Raw genomic sequence first — 22576 nt, 5'->3', positions numbered from 1 at the left:
GTTGTGTGGAAGCATGCAATAAACCTAGCAAGTGAAATGGCTACTGCTCTGACCCACCACGTTTGTGTCTTCCGAAGCAAAAATCTGTGTCATTTTACAGATAGAATTCACAATATTTAAGACTCTAATTTGTGGCTGAGGACTCCACAGATGAGGTGCTGGTTGTACTAATTGTTCATTAAGCTTTCTATTCCTCTGCTTATTATCTCTAGCCAATTTTAGCTGCTTAAGTCACCCAGAGGTAATTTCTCATCTTGATTATGCCCAGTGTGCTAATGAGCATTTGAATTGCTCTCTTTTACCCCTGCTTAGGGGCAGTGGCTAGTGCTCTCGTTCTCTACTGTGTTACATATCATGCAGAGTCTAGAAATATCATACAGAACAGCAGGAAGATTTAGGAGTCAGATGCCAGAACTGAACCCCAGTTAGATGATGTTGGCTTTTGTTATAAGTTATCTGGCCACAGGTCAAGGAAATTATGTATCAGTTTATGGTTTAGGCAAATACTCTGCACACAATTTAACTCGTCTCATTTGCTAATAAAATCACTTGTGTCTCATTTAAATCAAAAATTGCCTCTAGAGTTGAAGCAGGAAAACTTGTTTTTCACATGGTTTCTAAGCTAATTGCTGATAAAGGAGGAATGACAGTAATATTATCACAAAACACGCCTGTAATATCTTAGTCTTTTTCACTGTAGTGGACTTTGATATGATAAGGTATTGTCAAATCTTGATTGATAGCGTACAGATTTAGATGCTGTGCATTTAATGCTACAGCATAGCTTGGCCCCTACTTTTTAAAGAAAAACAGTACTGCATTCCAAACTTGTAAATGTTCTGCTTTCTGTTTCCGTGTCCAGGAACCCTGGGACGCACAGCACATTCCAGCGCTGTTCTCTGCTTTCTGTGGTCTGCTAGTTGCACTTTCTTATCACCTCAGTAGGCAAAGCAGTGACCCATCCGTACTGATGTAAGTTGTCTGCAATTGTTATTTATTCATTTCCCTGTATAGCACACAAATTTTGGTTTCCTTGGAGTTATATCTGGGTTTTAGAGCTGTTTGGGGATTGTCTCCCATAAGTAGTGTGGTTAAGGGGAAATTCCTTGGTGAATTCTGATTGCATGGTTGGTGTTAGTCCTGTAAGTAAATGAAATGCTGCAGCCAGATCAGCAGTATGGCTGGTTTTCTGTACGCAACACTTCCAAATCTTCTGGGGCAGATTCCAGCCTCTGGGAAATTGCATGTTTGCCACATTGGAAGATAGTGATTTGGTTGACAGGACTTGCAGTCTACTGATGCATTGTGTGACGCCTTGGCAAGGAGAAAGAACTCGTGATGTGTGGGGAAGTGGCTTTAAGATCATCTCTTCCCTGTTTTTCTCTGATGTGTTCTGCTTAAGGCAGCTGAAGAGAGTTTGTGTGTATTAAGATCTGATGCTGGGATCAAGGAAAATCCAGGGGAAAAGTCCCAAAATTGTGTTCTTCACCTTTAGATAGTTTGAGAGTAGGCAGTATGTAGATCCATAGCTTTGGAGCAATAGTCGTAAGTTTTCCTGGGTGGAACTGTGTTATCTGTCTGGGTTGCTATGGTGGTGTACAAGTAACTGGGTGTTAACTTGTATGGTGTGAAATTAAGCAACAAGTGGGCTTCATGCTGCCATTGTCACCTTGTCATCTGGGATTGTGCTTCACAGACATCTTGGTCTTATCTAGCATGGTGCAGGGGGGCTATTTAGCTTTGTCTAGAATACACACATTTAAATTGCAAATCAGCATGAAAATGGGAGCTCTTTAAATTTTGGAATAATTTAGATGTACTTTTTCTGCCCCACTCTCCAGGAAGGACCGACCAACTCTAAATTCCTTACTAACATAAAAACTTAAAAACTGTGCTATGAAGAAGACGTTTTGTACCATTAAAACCATTTCATCTTTTAAATCTAGTTCCTGATTCTTAATCAAATCCTCAGAAGTTGAAATTTTTGTTAAATGTCTTGTTTAGGTTTTAAAAATGAGGTCAAATATTCTGTATGCAGCTGTGATGAAAATATGTGGTCCCTTAAAAGAAAAAAAAGTTTTAAGGCAGCTCTGAACTTACAGGAGGTTAAGGAAGTGTTCTTTAAGGGATGACTTGTGGCATCATGATGGAGAAAGTAGCACATCAATCTCTAACAGGGTTTTGTAAAGAGCTCCCATATTGGTTTCTGCTTACCTGAATTAATAAAGGGCATGAACACAACAGTACCCTCTTTACTCATTCCTCTAAACGACTGAGACACGATAATTGGACTGTTCTGGTTGCTGAGACCCCTTGACATTGTGAAGGGGAAGGAAGTTTTACTCTAATGAAAGGCTGAGCTGGTTTGTATCATCTCCAGCTATGCAGAGATAAGATAGCTACTACATACATGATGAAGGAAAACTGAAGCTGTTCTTCTTCCTCTGCCTGTTTTCTCTGCTCCCCTCACTTCATATGTATCATATCTGTTAGACATGTTCAGAAGTATCCTAACCATATATATTTTTAAACAGGTCCCTGATTCAATGCAAATACATCCCTCGCTTTCTACGTCAACAATTTGAAGATTCACCAGCAGATCCACTCCCAGAAAAAATGAGAGAATCAGTGGTAAGACTTTTTTCTTTCTTTACCTTCTGTGCAAAACTGTCTCACATCCAGTTTTCCCACTGACAGACCATTAGATATTTAGTAATTTAAACATTTACATTATTTATATGGGCAGATATATATCCACAGATTTAAACTGTGGGAAATAATTCTAGATTTCTCTCCAGTAAGGCCAGAAGGGAGGGAGAACTGGTATCCAGGAGAAGTTGCTCTCAGAGAGTACATGTGGGAAGATTATCAAGTTTCTGAAAGTACTAGGGAGTGTTGGAGATTTGCTGCAGTTGTGAACTGTCACGCTTCCAGTTACCAGAGAGCAATTACTTCTGCTCACATACCTAATGCCTGCTTTTAGCCTTTGCAACAAAGGCGATTATTCCTGTAGTCCTAAATGTTTGCAGAATCAAAAAGGGTTCAGAGTGTCTGGGAGAGAGGCTGGGTTTTTTTGTTGGTTGTTTGTATTTTTTTTTGACCTTCAGACATGATCTGAGAGCCAATAGTGTTTAGTTGTGCAGGTCACTGGTATGGGAGCTGGCCTGGCCTCTGGGTGTCCCTTAAAAAGAGATGCATTTCTCCTGCGCATCTTTTTGTCATACTCACTGGACATTTTATAATGTGTTACATAGTCTAAGTTAAGCATATGAGTTGATCCCACACTATCTATGTTTTCCACTTCTCATTGCTTAGCTGCTGCATAGATTATTTCCTGTGCTGTATAATGTTGCTTTAAAGCGCTTACTCTTATAAGGCCCACATAAGATTAAGTGATATGTTATTTTCTTGTCATCTATAATGAGCTACAGCTTCTTACAAACTACAGTTTGCACCAGCACCACACTGCAGTATGAATGTAACAGAAAAAGTAAACAAGTATTTATGTTAAAATTTTGTTATATTTGGTGTGTTGATTATTGCCACGCTGTCAGTCCTTTCTCATACATAGGCAATGTATTGCAGATGTAACTGAAAGTTTCTCATTCTCTGATATTTATATTCTACTTGCATCTTTTGTTGATAGTACCCATCTTGGAGCAGGATAGAGTGATTTCATCTGTTCTGCAGATGGAGTCTTGCCAGAGGACTGAAGCAGTTAATGCAGCTGTCCTTGTAACTGGTTGCATTTCAATGTGCAAAGGGAAAAATTAAACAAACCTTCAATATTTGGAGAGGGGGGGAAAAGAGGAAAAAAATCACGAAGAGAATGGACAAGTCACATCTAAGATCCTGACTGTAATTTGAAAATGGAGTCATGCTGCTGACTCTATACCTGTTCTTGTGTCAGTGTATTGGTTGTTAATATACAGATGGTAGCAAATGTACAGAAGGAATAAGCAAAGGAAAACTCACCAGTGGTGGTGCCTTGGCTGAAGAAGCTGGGGCAGTCCTCACTGGTGAGCAATCTCCAAGAGATGCTGCCTCAGTGGGAGTCAGCCCTTAAATGAGGTCTCAGAGGGGATGGAGTCGAGCTCCACCCCTTCCAGGAGCACAGCTACATCACTCTCACCTGTGCTCCCACAGCTGACCCCATACTTGCCTCAGCTGATTAATCAGAGGTTCAGGCTGTGATTACCAATCTCCCATATAGTCAGTAATGTGTATAGTGGTCTGATGTCATATTCACACCGTTTCTATGTGGTTCAATGACATTTGGGCAGATCTGATGGATCTGAGGACATAGAACCATAGAGATGACTGCTGTGTGACAGGTCAGGCATAGGATTCCATTTCTTTGTCACGTTTCCTTACTGCCATGTTTTGTTAGCACTGCTTTTTATTGTTGTTTGATCGATTTTGTTTATTGGTTGGGGTTTTGTTTTGTTTTGTTTTGTTTTGCATTTGATTAAGTGGGATACCTGACACCTTTTGCTCTCCAGAGTGTATTTGGTTTTGGGGAACTGGCACTTATCTGTGCATTTAACACCCTATGCTGCTGCTTCTAGACAGAGGCTGCTTACCTTTAATGATGCTGAAGCTTCCTACTTATTTGCATTACTCTTCTTCTGTGATGGTTCCCTTCAATCTGTATAAAAGCAGTAAGCAAATTTGTTTGCTTACTGTGTCAGTTAGTAGTGCTAGTTCTACAATGAAAGATCTCTTAAAGAACAAGAGAGCGCTTTCTGGGTAATGCAAGCTTTTTGTCTGGTTCCTGTGTTAACTGGTACCTCAAACAATTTAAACCAGTTTGCGAGGGGGCTCCCACTGCTATCTCACAGTGCAGTGCCAATACAGCAAGTAGGGAAGAACTGAAGCACTGAAAAGTGCACGTGCCTCAAGTTTGAGGAACACAATCAAGTCACGATCTCTGCTGACCAACCTCAGCAATAACAATCACATGTAGATTGTAGGACTCAACTGACTTTTAAAAGTAGTGTCAGAGGACGTCAAAATGCCACACAGCAGCCCAGCCCTGCTCTGGTCTGTGTGCTCATGTATGGTGTGCATAACATGACATTTAAATGAGACCCTTTTGAATCAGAAATGCTGAGATACACAAAATTAATTCATATCATTAAACAGCTGAAAGCAGCCAATTAGTTGATATTGAAAATTAATCTATTGTATTCTCTACTGGCTTGATATTAATGTTAGCAGTAATAAATACATCATCTCTAATGTTTAGTTCCATGACCTTTACAATTTTCCTTTGCTTGAATAACTGTGTAAGAGTTGCCAGCTTCGGAAACCTGAATTATGAAGCAGCTGTGAAGGATTATTTCCCATTCAGCATTGAGAATGGAGCTTCCTACCCTTACAATTAATTCCTGTAGGCATCCACATGGCTGATTGCTAGATTAACTAGTGGCCTGAAGTTATTAATGTGTTAAATTCAAACCCAGCTTCCTTCCTGGTCTTTAATGCAAACATACGTGTAACTAGTGAAAGGATTTGTACAAAGCTTCAAAAGTGTAATTGAAAATAATAATTTTTAAACAAACAAATCCTGCTGCAACATGTAAGATCTCTGAGGCATGAGATGTAATATTGTTGGGTTGGGATGAAAACACCTGTTTTCATCCCAACTATAACACTGTGGTAATGGCTCTTTCTCATTGCAGAGAGATTAACTGTGATCAGAGGTTAACTTTTCAGTGTTGGACTGATTACAATAAGGGACTTAAGCATCATGTTGTAGTGTGGCTCAGCAGTCAGTTTGTAAGTGTCTATGGTTGGGAACTGACTTTGCAGTTGTGCTTTAGACAGATGCAGGACAGAATAGTGTCTAAGATAGGCATGTGCTTAGTAGCAGCTAGGAAGATAAAGAGGTTCCAAGAGTAGGAGAAGGTCCTACATCCCATCCATGAAGACAGCAGGATGATGTCTTCACTCATTTTGAGTTTCACAGCATTCAGTCTCCTCCTGAAAATGTATAGTGGTTCTCTTCTGTGAGCTGAGTAAGGCTCATTCTTACAATATTGCTGTCAGCTCTTCAAACAGCTCACAGAGAGGTACAAACTGAGGTCAGTTTTATATGAAATGGCTGTTGTGCATCTTACGGAAAAGGCAGCCTTGGAATAAGAACCAGAACATGTCTGTGCATCCTGCTCTGCCTCCCTTTGTATGGCTCACTGCTATACCTGTGGAGTCATGTTCCTTCTTGTGTTTTTACTGAGTCTTTAGGCACCTCCCCTTCCTGCTGAAGGCAAGTGCTGCAGGACCCATCTGCAGCAACCTGTAGATGGATACCCAGGGCATCCTGCTGGAAGGTAGCTTTAAATTTCCTTCAGGCAGGGAGCAACTCCCAGGGTGAGCCATTTCCTGGGGGTCTTGGCCATTATGCCCTCACACAAAACAAAGTTACTCCTGCCCATCTTTGTTTTAGAAGGAAAAAGAACTAAACTGTGAGAAGCTTGAATGTGTCTGCCACATCAAGAAGGGTCTCCTGTCTCCTGTGAGACCTGCTGTGAATCCCAGCAGCTGAAGCAGTAGTGTGCAAAGGGTTAAGCCTGACCATAAATAAAACCTTAGCCACTCTAGATACTGCCAAAGTTGGAACACAACTATAGAATTTGGTTTCAAATAGCTGAATAGTGAGCACTGCTATGAAAATGTAGGCCTTTTCCTATACATGATCCATAATGTGTCAAAAGCAGTAACAGCGCCCTAGAAAAAGCACTTGCAAAGGCAAAGATGGGGAGAAATGGGAAATACCAGTCCTGTGTAATACAGTCTGTGTAGTACACTTTGCTTGTTGGTGACCTGGCCTCTGTACAGAACAGGAAGCAAGGGTGCCTTTCCTCCTGCCTCCAGTAGCCACTGTTATCACTACTTCTGACTTTATGACTAAATCTTGATTTGATACAGTTCTTAAAATGGCAGCTTCTTCAGTCAGCTGATTATGATAACCACTCAGCTGTCATTATAATAGTAATCCTTTCTGGTTGTGAAGCTTGAAAATACGGTTTGTGTGTAACTGTTTCTATAAGCTTGTTTTAGGTGATTGAGTAGTTAGATTCAGTCGTGCAGGATAATGGTACTTAATGAAGTCTTTCATAATATATCTCCACAAAGGGCTGAAGCACAGGGCCATGTAAACGTGGCACTGCTCAGCTTTCTCAGGTAATGAATTTTGCAGTCTAAACGCTGTTGCTTTAAGTTGACACATGAAACAGCTTTAAAAATTTGAAAACATTAAAAATTTCAATTTTATGAGTTGGTACTAAATCCCTTATCCATCTTTATTGGGTTTTTGACCGTGATTTTTTAGTACTGCTGCACACAGGAAATCCTCAGTATACAACTTTGTGGTGAGAGGAGGTATAAACCAACTCAAGAGAACCTGTGGTGGTGTGTAGGGATCAAAGGTTTGTTCAGAGGAGACTTTTTTCTGTAAGATCCCTAGTGTGGTTTTCCTGACCCATAAAATAGACAAGAAGCATGGGACAAGGCCGGCAGAAATGTGTTTTGTGAAGGTGGTTGAAGAGTCCAACCTAACTCTGTGCCTTCACGTTTATAGTCCTTGCTGAGTACACTGCCATCTGCAGAGGACATAGCTTTAAGAGTGCAGGGAGTGCTGCTCTTTTGGAAGGATGTTTCTCTGAGCAACCTGAGAAAAGCAAGGACAAGTTAATAAAACTCGGGAATTCAGCTAAATGGGATTAGAGTTTCATGGGACAAAGCAGAAGTACTTCTTGAGCCTGAAGGCTTTTTAGTCCTGCTGAATTTCAAAGGCCTGCTGCAGTATGTGGAAGTGCTGATGCTGGTGACCTTTTACTAAGAAGCATCTTGTAAAAGAACGACAGGCAGCCTAAATATAGTGGTTGCTACCAGCTCCTCTTGTAATTCACAACCCGTCTGTTGTTCACTTCTGTTTTCTTATCCCTTTTTCTTAGGTTTGTTATTCCATCAATATTTTATGGTTGTGGTGTTTTGTTTTGTTTTTTTTCTCCTTTTCTCTGATGTGGTAAAGGACAGTTACCTAGATAGGAGCACTAGGAAACTGGATGAATTTCAAGTTCTAACAAACTGTTTCATTCCACATGGTATTTCTAGGTGATTTTGAATTGCAGCACAAATCAGTTTTTAAACCAAGATCTGTAAGTGATAATATACGCATGTGATAACTTAACACTGATACTGACTGCTGAAGTTGAATATTCCACTCACAAATCTAGGACAAGATTTTCCTGTATATTTGAGTGACCTCTGAAGTACAATTCAGAAGATCACAGAGCTCAAAAGCTATCTTGTTTATTTGTTTACTGAGAATGACATTTTAATCGCTAGACAAATGGTCTAGAAAGACCATGGTATTTTTCCAGTCTTTCAAAACAAAATTACTACTACCCTACTTATAAACATTTATATAATGGCAGACTTGTCCTTGCATTATCATTGTGAGGTATCAGAGAAATGGCCTTGTCTGAAACCCATAAAATCTTGCTGAAATTTGACTTCTGATACAGAAAATTGGAGAATGGGACATGTCACTTTAGAACATAATAAATATATTAACTTGTCTCTCTGAAGGCATTACGGAAAAGCATGAGTCATTCCAGCAATGCAAGCAAATCTAAAGAAATTGTAACGCTTGCAGATAGGTAATGGAACCAGAATTTATATTTCCAAAAATAAAAATGCCATAATGTGAAAGAGTTTATTTGCCTTAAATACAATTAGGCTCAGCGTGAAAAATGTATTGCTTTCATTTATCCGGTCTTAAAACCAAATTTAAAAATATAATTTGAAGTTAGTCACAATGAAGATAAACGCGGTTTCTTTGACACACCCAGCGAATGAAGAAATAATTGCACAAAGCAGAACGGAGAGAATACTTTTGTATCAGGGAGTGATGATTAGCCTTGCCACAATACAGCCTGCAAGTCATTTAGAAGAGAGTCATTTACTTTGTCTAGGTGAAATGGTATTGGCGTGCTAATTTGGTATATAATAATTTTCACAGAAAGAAATTTTGAAATCGGATCTCATTGTCTGCACAGCAGCAGCTGTTCTGTCGTTTGCTGTGAGTGCCAGCACTGTGTTTCTATCACTAAGGGTATGTATCTGTCCTTTTTCTCTCTTCGTTTGTTTTTTTTTTCCTAAGGTATTATCTCTTATGTAAAACCACAGGATGCGTTAGCTGGAAGATATTGGGGGAAGAGAAGTTTGAGAAAATGTATTTACTGACTGTGATAACTTAATGCTTTTTGATCTGCAGTGTGAATTGGATTGTGGATGTTTGCATCAGGCAAAATATTACTTACTCGGTGTCCATTTCCCTAAGCCTTTGCAAGCGTGCACCTCTTTTATGGTATGCAACCTGAGAGACAGAATGGATAAACCCAATCATTTGCCTTTCTCCTCTACCTAGGGGGGAAAATGGTGAATTGTCTCTGTAAAATTTATATTTCTATACATACATCCACCTGTGGAATCAATTTGAACATGAGAGGGGGGGAAAAAGTTAATTGAGCAGAAATCCCATTTTAGGACATGTTTTAAAACAAACAAAAGGTTATTTGCAAATTATAACCATGCTTTTATTCTCTCATTTGGCCTAGCCATTTCTCAGCATTGTCCTGTTTGCTTTAGCGTGGACCGTGGGATTTGTAACACATTACATACTTCCTCAGCTTCGCAAGCATCACCCCTGGCTGTGGATCTCCCACCCCATACTTAAAAGCAAAGAACACCAGCAACGGGAAGTGAGAGGTTTGTAATGAAATCTTATCTAAACAATGGATGTCATGGCTTGCAGCATGTCTTGATTTAAAAACAAAAATTCAGAAAGAACAAAGCAGCAGGAATAATTTGTTTTCCACTTGATAAGATGTTTCATGAGTGTTTTGTTTTTTTCTTAAGGCTAAACAGTTCCAGCTCCCTCAGCCTCTCTTGTATGTCAAATAATAAGGTCCCTTAAGGTCCCTTAATCTTCTTAGTTGCCTTAAGTGGGCTCTCATGAGCCATCATCTGATCTGCTTTCTACTTTTGCAATACAGTACCGACTACTTGTTGTGTAGCTTGATATGTTGGCATTTAAATTGTATGACAAAAAGAAGAAATCCTTTATGTATTATTTGAACAGTATGGATGATGCAACTTATTTTTAATTTCTATTGTAGCGCCTTTAGAAGAACAGCAAAATTGGAAGAAATTGTGAAGATTTATTGATAACTTGTTCTTTCTTATGTCTGCTGGCTTCAACAGGTGGTGTCATGATGCATAGGAGTATCTGTAAATATTTTAGAATGCTGGGGCCTGATTTCCTGTTCTTGTTCCACAAGCAACCAGCATACTTTGAGAAGGATGGCTTTTTTTTTCCCCTGGCTCTCATCTTTTATTTGCTACCAGCCAAAAGCTTGCTTGTCGTTTCTTGATGGATGCTCTGCCTTAATCATTCTCAGTATATGTTTCTGAGGTGTTTGAGGGCAATGTTGTCAGAACACAGTCTGCTGAGAGACTTTAGTCTGTTCTTCAGCTAAACAACAAAAGAGTCGCTGAGCAAAACCACGCATTAAGAATTTAAATCTCTAAAAAAAAAATCATGTCTTTCAAAACAATTACTTTCCAAACAAGGCTTGGGTACGAAAAACTACCCAAGAGACCTTACTGAAGGTTGCCTTTTAACTTCTACTGCAACGCATGAAGTGTAGTAGAAGTATAGAACTTTTCAAAGATCGTGACCAGCTGAAAACATTGCTCAGGGCTTTCTCTCACTGATTATCAGTAATTTTGATGAATGTCCAGATTTCACTGTTTTTTACATCAACTTAATAATAAAAAGACTAACCTGGGATTTCTTTGCTTTGTTCTGATTAAATCTGTCTTCATTTGTCAGGAAACATTTTCCTAAATTCAGCAATTCAGCTTTTGAAAAGCTTGAAGGCAGAGATCTGCCAGACTGATCTCAACAGACAGGTTTCTCTCTGCTCTGAGATCAGGTTCCCACACTACCTGATGCAAGCAGCAGGCTATTTTGCTTCCTCTGCATTCCTGATATTACGTGTGATCTAATTCCTTACTTTGGGTTTTAAGAATTATTGTAACGTTGTGATGTTGTGTGAGAAAACAGGAGTTTTATATACATTATATGTTGTTTTTTCCCCAATCTCTTGGGCTTTTGTAGAGGCTTTTTATTATGTTCTGAGATGAGAAAAGCTGAGTAGAAGGTTGTGTAATCCCTTTGATAGATATGTCTGACAGACTGTCTTCTTCCCTTTACCCTGTAAGAAAAATGTAGGAGCAGAGTTTAAAGGTTCTCTATGTGTATAGGAAGAGAAGTTTGGAAAAAGACAGTATCCTCTTGTTGTCAGGCATAGACAGTAATGAGGCAAACACATCGAACAGGGGATTTGTTGGGAGCTTTTACTGCATAGAATTTCATTTTCAACTTCATAATTTTTGGCAAGTGCAGTCCTGTAGTAAAAATGAATGATTGCTAGCAATTAGATGAGCAGCTGGTAATGACAATTCCATAAGTTTACTCTGGGTTTGTTTCATAGGCTTCAGATGAGCCATTTAGACTTTCAGGCCCTCCACAGTATAGCAATTATGAGAACAGTTCTCATGATGCACCTATGAGATACCTCATTTATTTCTCGTTATTTTGACTGACTGCAGGAAGAAAGAGTGAGCTTATGGTACAATAGATGCATAGAAAGTGCCAGGCTGTGTGAAAAACCCTAACACGCTAGGCTGTCTTTTCTTCTCCTTCTCCATCACTGCTACTTTTATACCCCACAGATTCATCTGAGCCATTTTCAAATCATCCATTTCTTTCCCTAGGGTCCCCTCTGAATATCTGTTCTTTTTTTCTCACTGCATTGTCTATACATGCCTTGCTTCTGTGGCTACTTTCCTTTTGGTCTACTTGATATGCGCATCTCTTTATTCAGGTCTGAGTTCCTACACATAGCTCAGCTTTGGACAGCCAGATGAAGTTCTTTAGTAGAGATCAGGAGCTCTGAGAGCAATTAGGAGAAGGAGAGAGGAACAGAAAATAAAAGCTGGGTTCTGAAATAGATATCTTGCGGTGTATATGAGCTTAGGAGGTAGCTTTTCAGCATGTTTCTTTTCCTGTCATTAAGAAGTTATATGTGTGGGGGGTTGTTTACACACAATTATTTCCATTTCTGCAGGGAAGAGTACTGGAAATTCAGAAGCTGGCATTATTATTTCTGACTCAATACCAACTTTTGCCTTTTTGCATTTTCTGTTGTTTTTTTTTTCCCCAATGACCTTGTCTACCTCAGCTGAGAATAAACATTACTCTTTTCCATACACTGATGTTTCTGTACTCAGTTCAACTAGGTTCTCACATAGCTATTTAGTTTCACAGAGCATTCAGTTCTTGTTTAATTCTCCCATTAAGCCTATGATGTTGTTTAAAAAAAAAGTCTTCTGCCCAAGGTAATCTTATGAGGTTCTGTAGGTCATCCACCAGGTCAGCACTGAAGAGAGTCTCTCCTGAGCAATTACATCACTAGAGGTGCTATTCACTTCAGTGACTAGTGGTGGAATCTACATGGACCATATAGAATCTACATGGACCACCTCTTATCATTTCTGAGATTTTTTTCATGAACACAATTCTAAGAAGCTAAACAGATACTCTCTAAATTGAGAGAGCTGAATGATTTCCCCGTTGCAAAAGAATTAGGAATTTCTTTGTGCCATAAGTTGGTCAGTTATCCTTGTTCATGTAAGCTAACTCATTCCTTTGCTTTTACAGTCTTGCAGTACAAAAATGTGGGCAATTTGATGAAATGTTCTGTTGTCTGAATTTTTATTTTAGATGCTGCTCATTTGATGTGGTTTGAAAGACTGTATGTGTGGCTTCAGTGCTTTGAGAAATATGTCTTATATCCAGCTATAATATTGAATGCCCTCACCATTGATGCTTTCTCCATTAGTAAATACAAGAAGCTTGGTACACAGTAAGTTGATTATAACTCATTCATGTGATTAGTAGACTATTCAGACGTAGACTGAAGACTGAGAAATGAAATTTGTTCCTCAAAGAAGTCTGCCTGCTTGTCACAGTTTGCGCGTGCCATTAATAGTTTCCATATAGAATAATCATTGGTTTTGCTGAAAGAAAAAAAAAAACAAAGCTGCCTTAGCATTCTCAAAGACATGACCCCAGTGAGAGACAGAGAAATTAAAAGATTAAAGAGATATATATAGAAATATATATGGAATGTCTAAATGTCAATTTAAAAGCAAGACACACTATACCAGGCAGCAGGTGTTTGATGAGTATAAACACAGTGGGGTAACTAGAATTAATCAGATGAAAATGAGAAATCTAGGCTGGATATCAGGAAACATTTCCTAACTGAGGATTTTTAGGACTACAGCATTGTCTCCCAAAGGAGTTATCAGCAGTTTTCCCACTCAGGTCAGGCTAAACTGTATAAAATATTTAATAGTATAGAATGGCAGGCAGTCCTGCATTAAGAGAGGTTTCAGAAAGATAAGTAAGAGGTATTTTTTTTACCCTCAAGTCTGTCTCTGATATTAAGCAGAATTGGCAATGCTGATCCATGGACTCACAGTATGATCCTTGCAGAGACAGCCTTTTATGGTAAATATTTTGGTTGGTGACTTACCTACTGCAGATATTCAGCAAGCTTAGTTTCTGCAGTATCCCCAGTGAGCAGAGTTTCTGCAGTCTTTGTATCAGAATGACAGTGACGCAGATGATAATAAAAACAAAGAAACAGCTAGTGTTCAGGGAGGAAGGTTCCAGTAACAGGAAAAACTGCTGTGGAGAGGAGGAGGAGTTCCTAAAATATTGATAAGAGTTCAGATTTTAAGCTTTGCATTAAATTTTTATTAAAAAAAAATATGCATGTTTTGCTTATTTTTCTCCCTGAAAGAATAACTCAGCTTTGGAAACAATAGACATTTTTATTTTTATTTTATATATATATATATATATATATATATATATATATATATATATATATATATATGTTTGCATATGTATGTATATATGTATATATACACATATATTTTTTGCATACCTATGTGTGTGTGTGTATATATATATATATGACATATATAAATACTTCTATCCCTTGCTTTTGGGGGCTGAAACTAGTACTATGGCATTAGTCAGGCTTTTCAGTGTGTTCCTCCCTAATAACAACTACTTTTTAGAGAGGCTCCCGGTGGTCACTTGGGGATGGCCTGTGTACTTCCCCATGGACCTTTTTCTCCCAGGCCTTGGGAGATGTGAAGGCAAAGGTGTTCAGGGGTTTAGGTGTATTGCACAGAGTAAGACCGAGTTCATGCTCATTTCTGTATTTGCTTCTGCGAGACTGGGAGAATTAAACAGTAATCAAAATATCATTTGTTAGTAGTTAGCAGACGTGACTGAATACATGCACAGAGCAAACACCTAGAGTTAAGAAGGTACTGTTTTTACATAGTCATTCCTCAAAGCTAGATTACACTTTAAAGTATTGCCTCCCTTGAGCATTCAAAAGTAGTGAGTCAGTCCCTCAAAAATCTTGAGATTAAAGTAAGTAATTACATTTCTCTGTCTCTGACTGTTTAGCCTGTAGGAGAATAACACAACAGTGGTTTTCCTTCCCCATCTTCTATGTGTTTGTGTGATTACTTTAGATTTGAAACGACCATTAATCATCCCTGTAAAAATACAATTCCTGACTGCTGTTTCAAAGAAGTTCCATTCAGGTACGCCCAGATCTCAGTCAAAGATATGGTATGACATAGGGAGGGTAGACTATATTTATTATAAAAAGGAATGGAATCGACTTTTCACTCGGGTAGATAGTGATAGGACAAAGGGGAATGATTTTAAGCTCAAGAAAGGAAGGTTTAGATTGAATGTCAGGGGGAAGTTCTTCATGGAGAGAGTGGTGAGGTGCTGTCCAGAGAGGTTGTGGATGCCCCATCCCTGAGCTGTTAAAGACCAGGTTGGATGGAGCCCTGGGCAACTTGGTCTAGTACCAGATCTGGAGGTTGGTGACCCTGTTTGTGGCAGGGGGGTTGGAACTTTATTATTCTTGTGGTCCCTTCCAACTCAAGTCTGTCTTTGATCCTTTACACTGGCGGTGGTGGAACTGTAGCTCCTTTCAAACTGCTGGATGAATGTTGCTGAGGCAAGACTGCTGCTGGCCTTAGTGGTACAAATTGTTTTTTGCCATGTTTACCCAGGATGCAGTTGCATCAGTGTATTGCAAGGAAGATGAACTCAGTGTATTCTTTGTGATTTTAAAACCTGTAAGGTACAAAACCTGCCTTTTCTGATCCTTATTAGCTTTCTCCTTATCTGCTGTCCCTGTTAATAGGAGCATAGAGGTAGGAAATAATGGAAGCTGCCGCATAGTCTTCTATCTGCCTTCTGTCTTTACTGATCTTCATGTCTTTTCTCCTTTTACTTGTAACTGGGACTGGACACTTTCTTTATCTCCTTTTTCTATGACACTCTGCTTTAATACACTTTCCATAACACTAACATGTAAGTTCCATACGCAAGACCTTTGTCCTCAGATCCTTGCGTCTGTAAGCCCTTGAGGGGGTCATTGATTTTCCTTGGTTCTTTGTATACCACATGACTAATGGAGAGAAAATATAACCCTTAATATATAAACAGTTATTTCCTATTAACACTCCTCAGTAATTTCCCACCCAAGGATCAGACTGTATCATGCCATAGAGAAGGGAAGACTCTCCGTCTGTGTGATATATTTTACATTATTTGATTTGGGAGCTTTTCTCGACTGGATCCTATTTCTTAAGAAATTTTCATCTTGTTTTGTGATTAGAAGGACTGAAGCAGTTTGCTTGTTGGAGAGGCAGTACAGCTGCCTTCACAGCCAGGAGTTTCTTCAACTTTGGAGGCCCTGGTGTGCTCGTTATTAGTGGGACTCATGCTGACAAGCTGAAATGCCTTCCCGTATTACCTGCCAGAGTGCCTTCAGAAATAAACCCTTATTTCTCATTCTTTCTCTTGCTTTCTCTCTACTGAGAGTTAAGGCCCCAGGAAAAGTGTCTTGTGTGGCAGTATCTCTAAAGAAGAGGGATAATGAGCAAATTTATTTCCAGTTACCCCTTGAGAACATTGTTTTATAAAAGGTTTCTTCAGTTTTGTTAAATTTTCTGGATGTTAACAGATCTGATAAGGAAAAGGTCTTCCTTTTGCTCCATCATTTGTGAATTTTCCATGTGAAAATTCCTCCATGTTGTAAGAATGTTCTTCTTTTGAAGGAATATGAGATCCAGCTGGTTTGTGTATGACATATTAGGATGGCTTCTGGTGGCTTCAAAATCTATTTAGTTTAGGTTAACCCTTCAGGAATTTTGTGAAAATTGAAAACAACAGCTTTGACAAGGTGAGAAATAAGGTCAGATAGGCATTTCATTCAAACAGTGATTTCCTGGTGATTCCTTAGAATGTCCTGCCCTCAAATATCCTTGTGTACATTAAAGAAGATAGACAACAAAGGAGTAATTCCACATAAGATCAGCTTGGGAGTAAGGCTGGATGTCTTCCTAGAATGATGAAACCTGTTTGGGGCTTTCTAATATGTCAAGTGTCAGTCATGGCAGCAGGTATTCTCCTGAATCACAGCAGGATGGAGAACCTTCTGTGCATTTTGCAAATACTTTGCTTAGTTATCGAGGCACTCAGTATTCATTAAAGTTATCTTCTATTTTTACCTGTGTCAAAAACACAACATATCTCCCAAAAAGAAGTGTGTTTAATTTACATAAGAGAGATCATCTGCCTTTCAGTTCACAGAGAGTTACTTGTACATGTCTGTCAGATTTTGATTCTCTTTTCAGGAATAGATTCCTTACAGTTCTTAGGCATCAACATGCAAAACTGCAATCCAAATGTGCTTGTTCAAGTGCCAGAAAGCCCTCGGGATATCTAATATTGCTAAATACTCCTGAATTTGACTTGCTGGTTCATTAGGAGGCTCAAGATGTACTTCTGAACGTGCACAGAGCTTTTTGAATAAATCCCTTTTCTCTTAGCTTGCCCTGTCTAGGAACACAATACTCAAAGATTATGGGCTGAGAGGCTTTGTCCAGCCTGTGATTAGGATTCAGTTCACAAAATATTGCTTCAGTGTATGTGCTTTTAATGACCTTGATGGAGAAGGAGGTGTTGCCCACCTCTTTTAGTAATAAGAGTCTCAGATGTTAAGCATTCACAAGGAAAATGGTTGCTATGGAAGTTTCCCTCTTGTTTACTCCTGCTTTGGTGACAAGAAAATTCTTATAGTAGTGGGGATTCATGAGTTTGACTCTTAGTTCTTACCCTGTTCCCATGCGCTTTAATAGTGGCTTGCACCATGCCAGTGTTCGTGGTGTGGAGCCCAGCGGAGTGCTTGCCGACACAAGTTGTGGAGTCTTATTTTGTCTTTCTGGATAAAAGAAAACCCAACCAAACAACAAAATTCACATCTGCAGTCTTGAGAGTGATTGGCTTAAGAAAGGACAATGCCTTCAGACCCACCTCTACCCTGAGGGTTTCTTACAGGCTGGCTTTAGACAGCTCTTGCCTGGTTATCCCCTTGTACTTGTGAAGGAACCAAAGTGCTTTGTCTTCAGCTTTGATTCTACCCTGGTGATCTAAAACTAGTACGTCTGAGATCTTTCCAGTAACTAACCTCCCAAGTGGGCTGTAATTATCAAGATATCAGAATAACAGTCAAAGCAGGACCATCTTTCTAATTCTGTAAAGTCTCTTAAAAACAGAAGGTGTGAACAGCCTCAGGTCTTAGACATCAGATAACATCCAGAGACTTGGTGCGGTTTTCTAAATTTAAGGGGTACTAATACATTGCCTCTATCTCTTCTTCATCGTATAGTGTTCTGGGGAGTTAAAAGAGAAGCATTACCTTCTTGGAAATACAGTACCAAGCTCTTTAACTTCTGAATTGATTTCAAGAATTGGTTTCTTGCTTTTCTGTATGGTCAGTTACTGTAGAGTCTTCAGCTTAACTTCTCTGTCTGATGTAATAAGGGAGAATAAAATGCAGATTCTATGAATCTGCAATGCATAGATGCTATGCATAATTTGTTTTCATCTGATGAAGGAGTTATTGTGTAGAATGGATGACCTGCTCAGTAGCAATATTACGAATTTCAAACGTTTCTGTAGGTATATCTATCCAGAATTTTGACATAATGTGTAGTAGGAGTATACTTCTAATCTGTCACAGAGTTTATGTCTAGTAATAATAATAATACTAAAGTGGAGCGGGTTCAAGATGTATTCTTGAATTGCAGTAATTAATTACAAGTCTGGTTTTAGAATTAAGAGTTTTATGTGAGATATCCTTCTTTAGTTCTTGTTTTTTGATAGCTAATACAATTATTTTGCTACATAATTCTTTCTCTATTACAGATTACAAGTGTGTTATAATAAATTGTGTCATTTGAGATAATTAACATGATTATTAGAATAATAAAGGATTAATATCAGAGATCAGTAAGATTGAGATATACATAGCAATCTAGAATGTGTCTGATACAGTTGTTTGTATTTAAGATCATCATAATGTAATGCTTTCATTATTTTGACCTGATTAGATTTTTCTTTCTGCCTTTCTTACAGCTGTGATATTATCTTGATAACAGTTGCTGGGATGAAACTCCTCCGTTCTTCATTCTGCAATCCTATTAATCAGTTTGTTACTTTGAGCTTTACTGTAATCTTTTTCCAATTTGACTACAGAGACATTTCAGAAAATTTTCTGCTGGATTTCTTCATGATGTCCATCGTGTTTCACAAGGCAAGTTTTATAATAGCTATTGTCATTTCTCTGAAATAATAGATTTCATAGTTTGATTTATGTGCTCAATATCACTGTGTTGATCAATATACACGGTAGGGTTCGTTAGAAGTTATGCATAAAAATAAGCTAAAAACAAAGTTCCAGTTTGATTTCTTATCAATGTTTTGCATTTGCTTTTTGTTTACGTGTTGTGATAGAGTTCACGGCTATCATTTTCAACTGCAAAATCCTCATTGAGTTGAAAAGAGCCTCTTGGGTCATTAGTGCAGGGCTGTCCTCCAGATCAATTGCCTGGGTGTTTTTGTTTTTTTTAATCTGTGCTTCCTTTGAATGTCTCTTGTGTTCAACTCAACAACTTCCTTTGGGAAATTATTCTGTTATCTAATCATACTCAGGATAATAAATGTTTTCCTAAAGTCAAACTCAACATTTTTCTTCTCTTTCTGTCTCTTATCCTTGCAGTGTTGCCCTTAACCTCAGAGCTCTTTTCTCTGTTAACTCCTGGCTTCCATGGAGTGTATTTTAATTGTATTAACTTGAAAAGCAAACAACAACAAAACAGAAAACAAATCCTTCCTGCCCCATTGAGATCAGATCCTGTACTAATCTACCTATTATCTAAGTAGATTTATCCCAAACCTTAATAAAATCTAAATACTGAAAACCTCCCTAAAGCTTTTAGCAATTCTTTTCTATTTTGTTTTTGAATTTAGTGATCCTTGATTGCCACAAAATGTGATGCAGTTTGTCCAGAGGTAATTCTAGCAATGTTTACTGTTGGTGGTGATTTTGTTTTGTGGGTTTCTTTTGCTAAAATATTCCTTATGTGTGAGTATGACCCAGCTGGCATCATTTCTTTTCTGAGAGAAGAAAGACAGAGAAGCATATTGACTGTAGCAATATCAATGCCTATCAATATGTAGAGATATGTGATGAGCATGAGCTCATAGTGCTGCCCATGCTTAGCTGGAGTTTCAGCCTTCCCAAGGAAAGGCCCAGCTTATTGGTGTTCTTTTGCTGATTTTCAGTCATTCAGGTCAATCGTGAAACAGAAATCTTTCTTCAGACTTATTTCTGTGCTGCTGTAAAGAGAGGTAAGAGAGAGCTAATAGCAAGGTGGTGAGGCACCCCGGGCTTTCTTTTTTCCTATGAACACTTTTTTCCTATGAACACTTGATCTACTCTCTAGCAGCAGCTTCACCGTTATGCTTCCATCTCTCTGTCCTGCTCTGCTAGGGTGAGAGGAAGGGTGCTAGACGTGAAGGAAGGAAGAAAAAGAGCAAGAAGAGATGCTTTAAAAGCATCTTTTAAGAAGTCCTGCTTTAAAGAGGTTCCCCCACACACACCTCTCATGCTTCATGATCCTAAAATAGGGTCAGATTAACCTTTAAGCTTCTTACTTCTGGGGAGAGGTGAACAGTGAAAATGATGCAGAGGTAGATTCTGTTGCGTCAGTTTAAGTACTTGTTGCATTACCATATTCCAGTAGGATAAGGGGTGCATTTTTGTCTCCAGAGAAGAATGTTGATGTACTTCAGTGGACAGTCCATGTTCAGATAGCAGCTTATTTAATTCTAAAACTAATTCTTTGCAAAGCTCTTTAAAGGATCAAAACATCAGCATCAGAGTTGGACATTCTAGGATGCATTATTATTATTATTTTTTAAGAAGTTGACCTTTAAAGCATGTTACAGAGTACTGATGTGGACTATTATGTATTTTTAGGAGAGAGAGAAGTAAAGGATTTTTAGCGTTGTTTTTGGAGTTGCCTGGATAGTTGGAAACTACTGTTCACTGTACAAAGGCTAGTAATAACAATAAGCATGAGATAATGAAAGGTGTGTACCAAATTAAGTCGATCTATGCTAGAATAACTATTACTCTCTACTATGTTGAGAGCTTGCACTATGGATGTGTTTTAGAAGTGTGCGTTTAGCATTGATCTCTCAACTTTTCCATATCTCATTAAATCTGAAATTTTGCACGTCATTAATTCATCAAATGGACTTGTCCTTGTTCCATTTGAAAAATTGAAATTAAATGGTTGAATTGCATATATTACAAAAGTACATGCACAGTTACACAGTGATCATTAAAGCCAATCTAAAAAATAGTATAGCTGGTAATAGTAGTTAAAGTCCTATTAATTTCAAATCATAAAGAACATAAATTTTCTTTACTGTAATTAAGGTCTGAGGCTTTTATTAACTCAATGTTGCGAAACTTTTTAGTGAGATATATTCACTTGAAGATAAAGATGTATGTATTCCATACCATTGGCACCAAGCAAGCAAGCTGTGTGCACCACTATTTCTAAAAACTTTTGGGTCCTCACAAATTCTGTCCATCTGTAGTTGAGTCCTTAATTTCTGTTAGCGCCTTTAGCTACAGCCATGCAGAAATTATTACACAATAATGGTGGGTATCTGCTTGCTCATTTATACTGTCAACTGAATCCAACTGAATTATGGAACGTTACAAGTGCTCTGCTTTAGTCATAGCAATGGTAACTTTTAAGCATGGGTACACCACAAATAATTACTTGCGTTCTGTCAGACAGAGCAGCGCAGCAGTAAGCATCATTTTCTTCTGTCAGTCACTGGGAAAGAAGGTGTCTAAATTCAGCAGATGTTTACGAGCATGCTAGTGAATTTTGAAGCAGCATATCTTGAATAAAATAATAATGTTCTGCTAATAATTTTGGGAAGATTATTTCTGAATATCTCACTGTGTATGCTTCTCCCATTGTACTTTAGTCAAATCAGAAGCTCCAGATGAATGTGTTGCTCTCTGAACAAGCTGAGGAATGGAAGTCAGAATCAGTGCTCAAAGATTATCTTTTTTCAGACAACTAAGCCACCCATTCTGGAGTGATGCAGAGAACAAGAGCGTCTACTCACTTCTATTCCTGAGGCTTTTTTTTTTTTCTTTTTTTTTCTTTTTTTTTTTTTTTCCAGTTTTTAACATAAAATTATTAATCTCAAACAATTAGTAACACTTATTTTCATAATAGTTAGCTGCTTACGTTTTGACCTGTTGGAAGAGCATGAAATCTTAATGCTAAAGGCTTATTAAACGTATGTCATGTATTCTATTTTTTTCTTTCAAATTGCCATGGGGAGGGAACAAGGTAAATATTTAGAAAAGACTTCTGTACTTGTTTTTTAAGAATGTTTGCAGCTTTCAGTTTGAGTAGATCAAGACTTCTCAATCTTTCTTATTTCAAGACTTTCTATTTAGCGACCTGCAGGTTTGTCTTGTCAGCTACAGACCAGGATTTTTCTTTGCAAGACTCCCATTGTCTGTATTCTCTAAGTCAGAGCAGAACGGCCTTTTAAAAATACAATTACTCATTCAAAATCTCTGGGTGTAATGCTCTTGTACATACTATGCAGGATGTTAAACTGGATAGTCAAGGCAGTCTTCTTTGTTTACATAACTTCCTGTAAACTTTTGATGTACACCGGTTGTTCTCTCTAAGCTTTTTAGGAGATGCAGTAGTGAATTCAACTTATACTGGGTTGGGTTTTGTTTGCTGCCTGTTTGCTCACAACTGGGAGCAAACAGCAGCATGTTGGAGATGCCAAACTGATGAGTAGCGCTCTGAGTAGCTTCTTTTGCCAGCAACTTCCATCTGTAGAGAACAAATGAGAAGAGATACCTGCTGAATTCTGCACTTTGGAATATCAATGTTTGACAAGTTTGTTTAGTTCCCTTTTAGCTTTACA

At 38.4% G+C, this 22576-nt stretch overlaps 1 protein-coding gene across 1 annotated transcript in view; it reads left to right on the top strand.

Moving 5' to 3' along the window:
* The window catches only part of PCNX2 (pecanex 2), a 145783-nt gene that overhangs the window by 59416 nt on the left and 63791 nt on the right, over positions 1–22576 (top strand). The window contains exons 16-21 of the mRNA XM_072331450.1: positions 863–972; positions 2535–2631; positions 9029–9121; positions 9627–9777; positions 12860–13001; positions 18668–18845. Of these exons, the coding sequence (XP_072187551.1) occupies positions 863–972; positions 2535–2631; positions 9029–9121; positions 9627–9777; positions 12860–13001; positions 18668–18845 (771 nt within the window). The remainder of the gene's footprint in view (positions 1–862; positions 973–2534; positions 2632–9028; positions 9122–9626; positions 9778–12859; positions 13002–18667; positions 18846–22576) is intronic.

This window comes from Excalfactoria chinensis, chromosome 3, assembly GCF_039878825.1.
Source record: "Excalfactoria chinensis isolate bCotChi1 chromosome 3, bCotChi1.hap2, whole genome shotgun sequence".
Lineage (NCBI taxonomy): Eukaryota > Metazoa > Chordata > Aves > Galliformes > Phasianidae > Excalfactoria > Excalfactoria chinensis.
The sequence above is the reverse complement of the archived record's forward strand: the minus strand, read 5'-3'. Positions and strand labels throughout refer to the sequence as shown.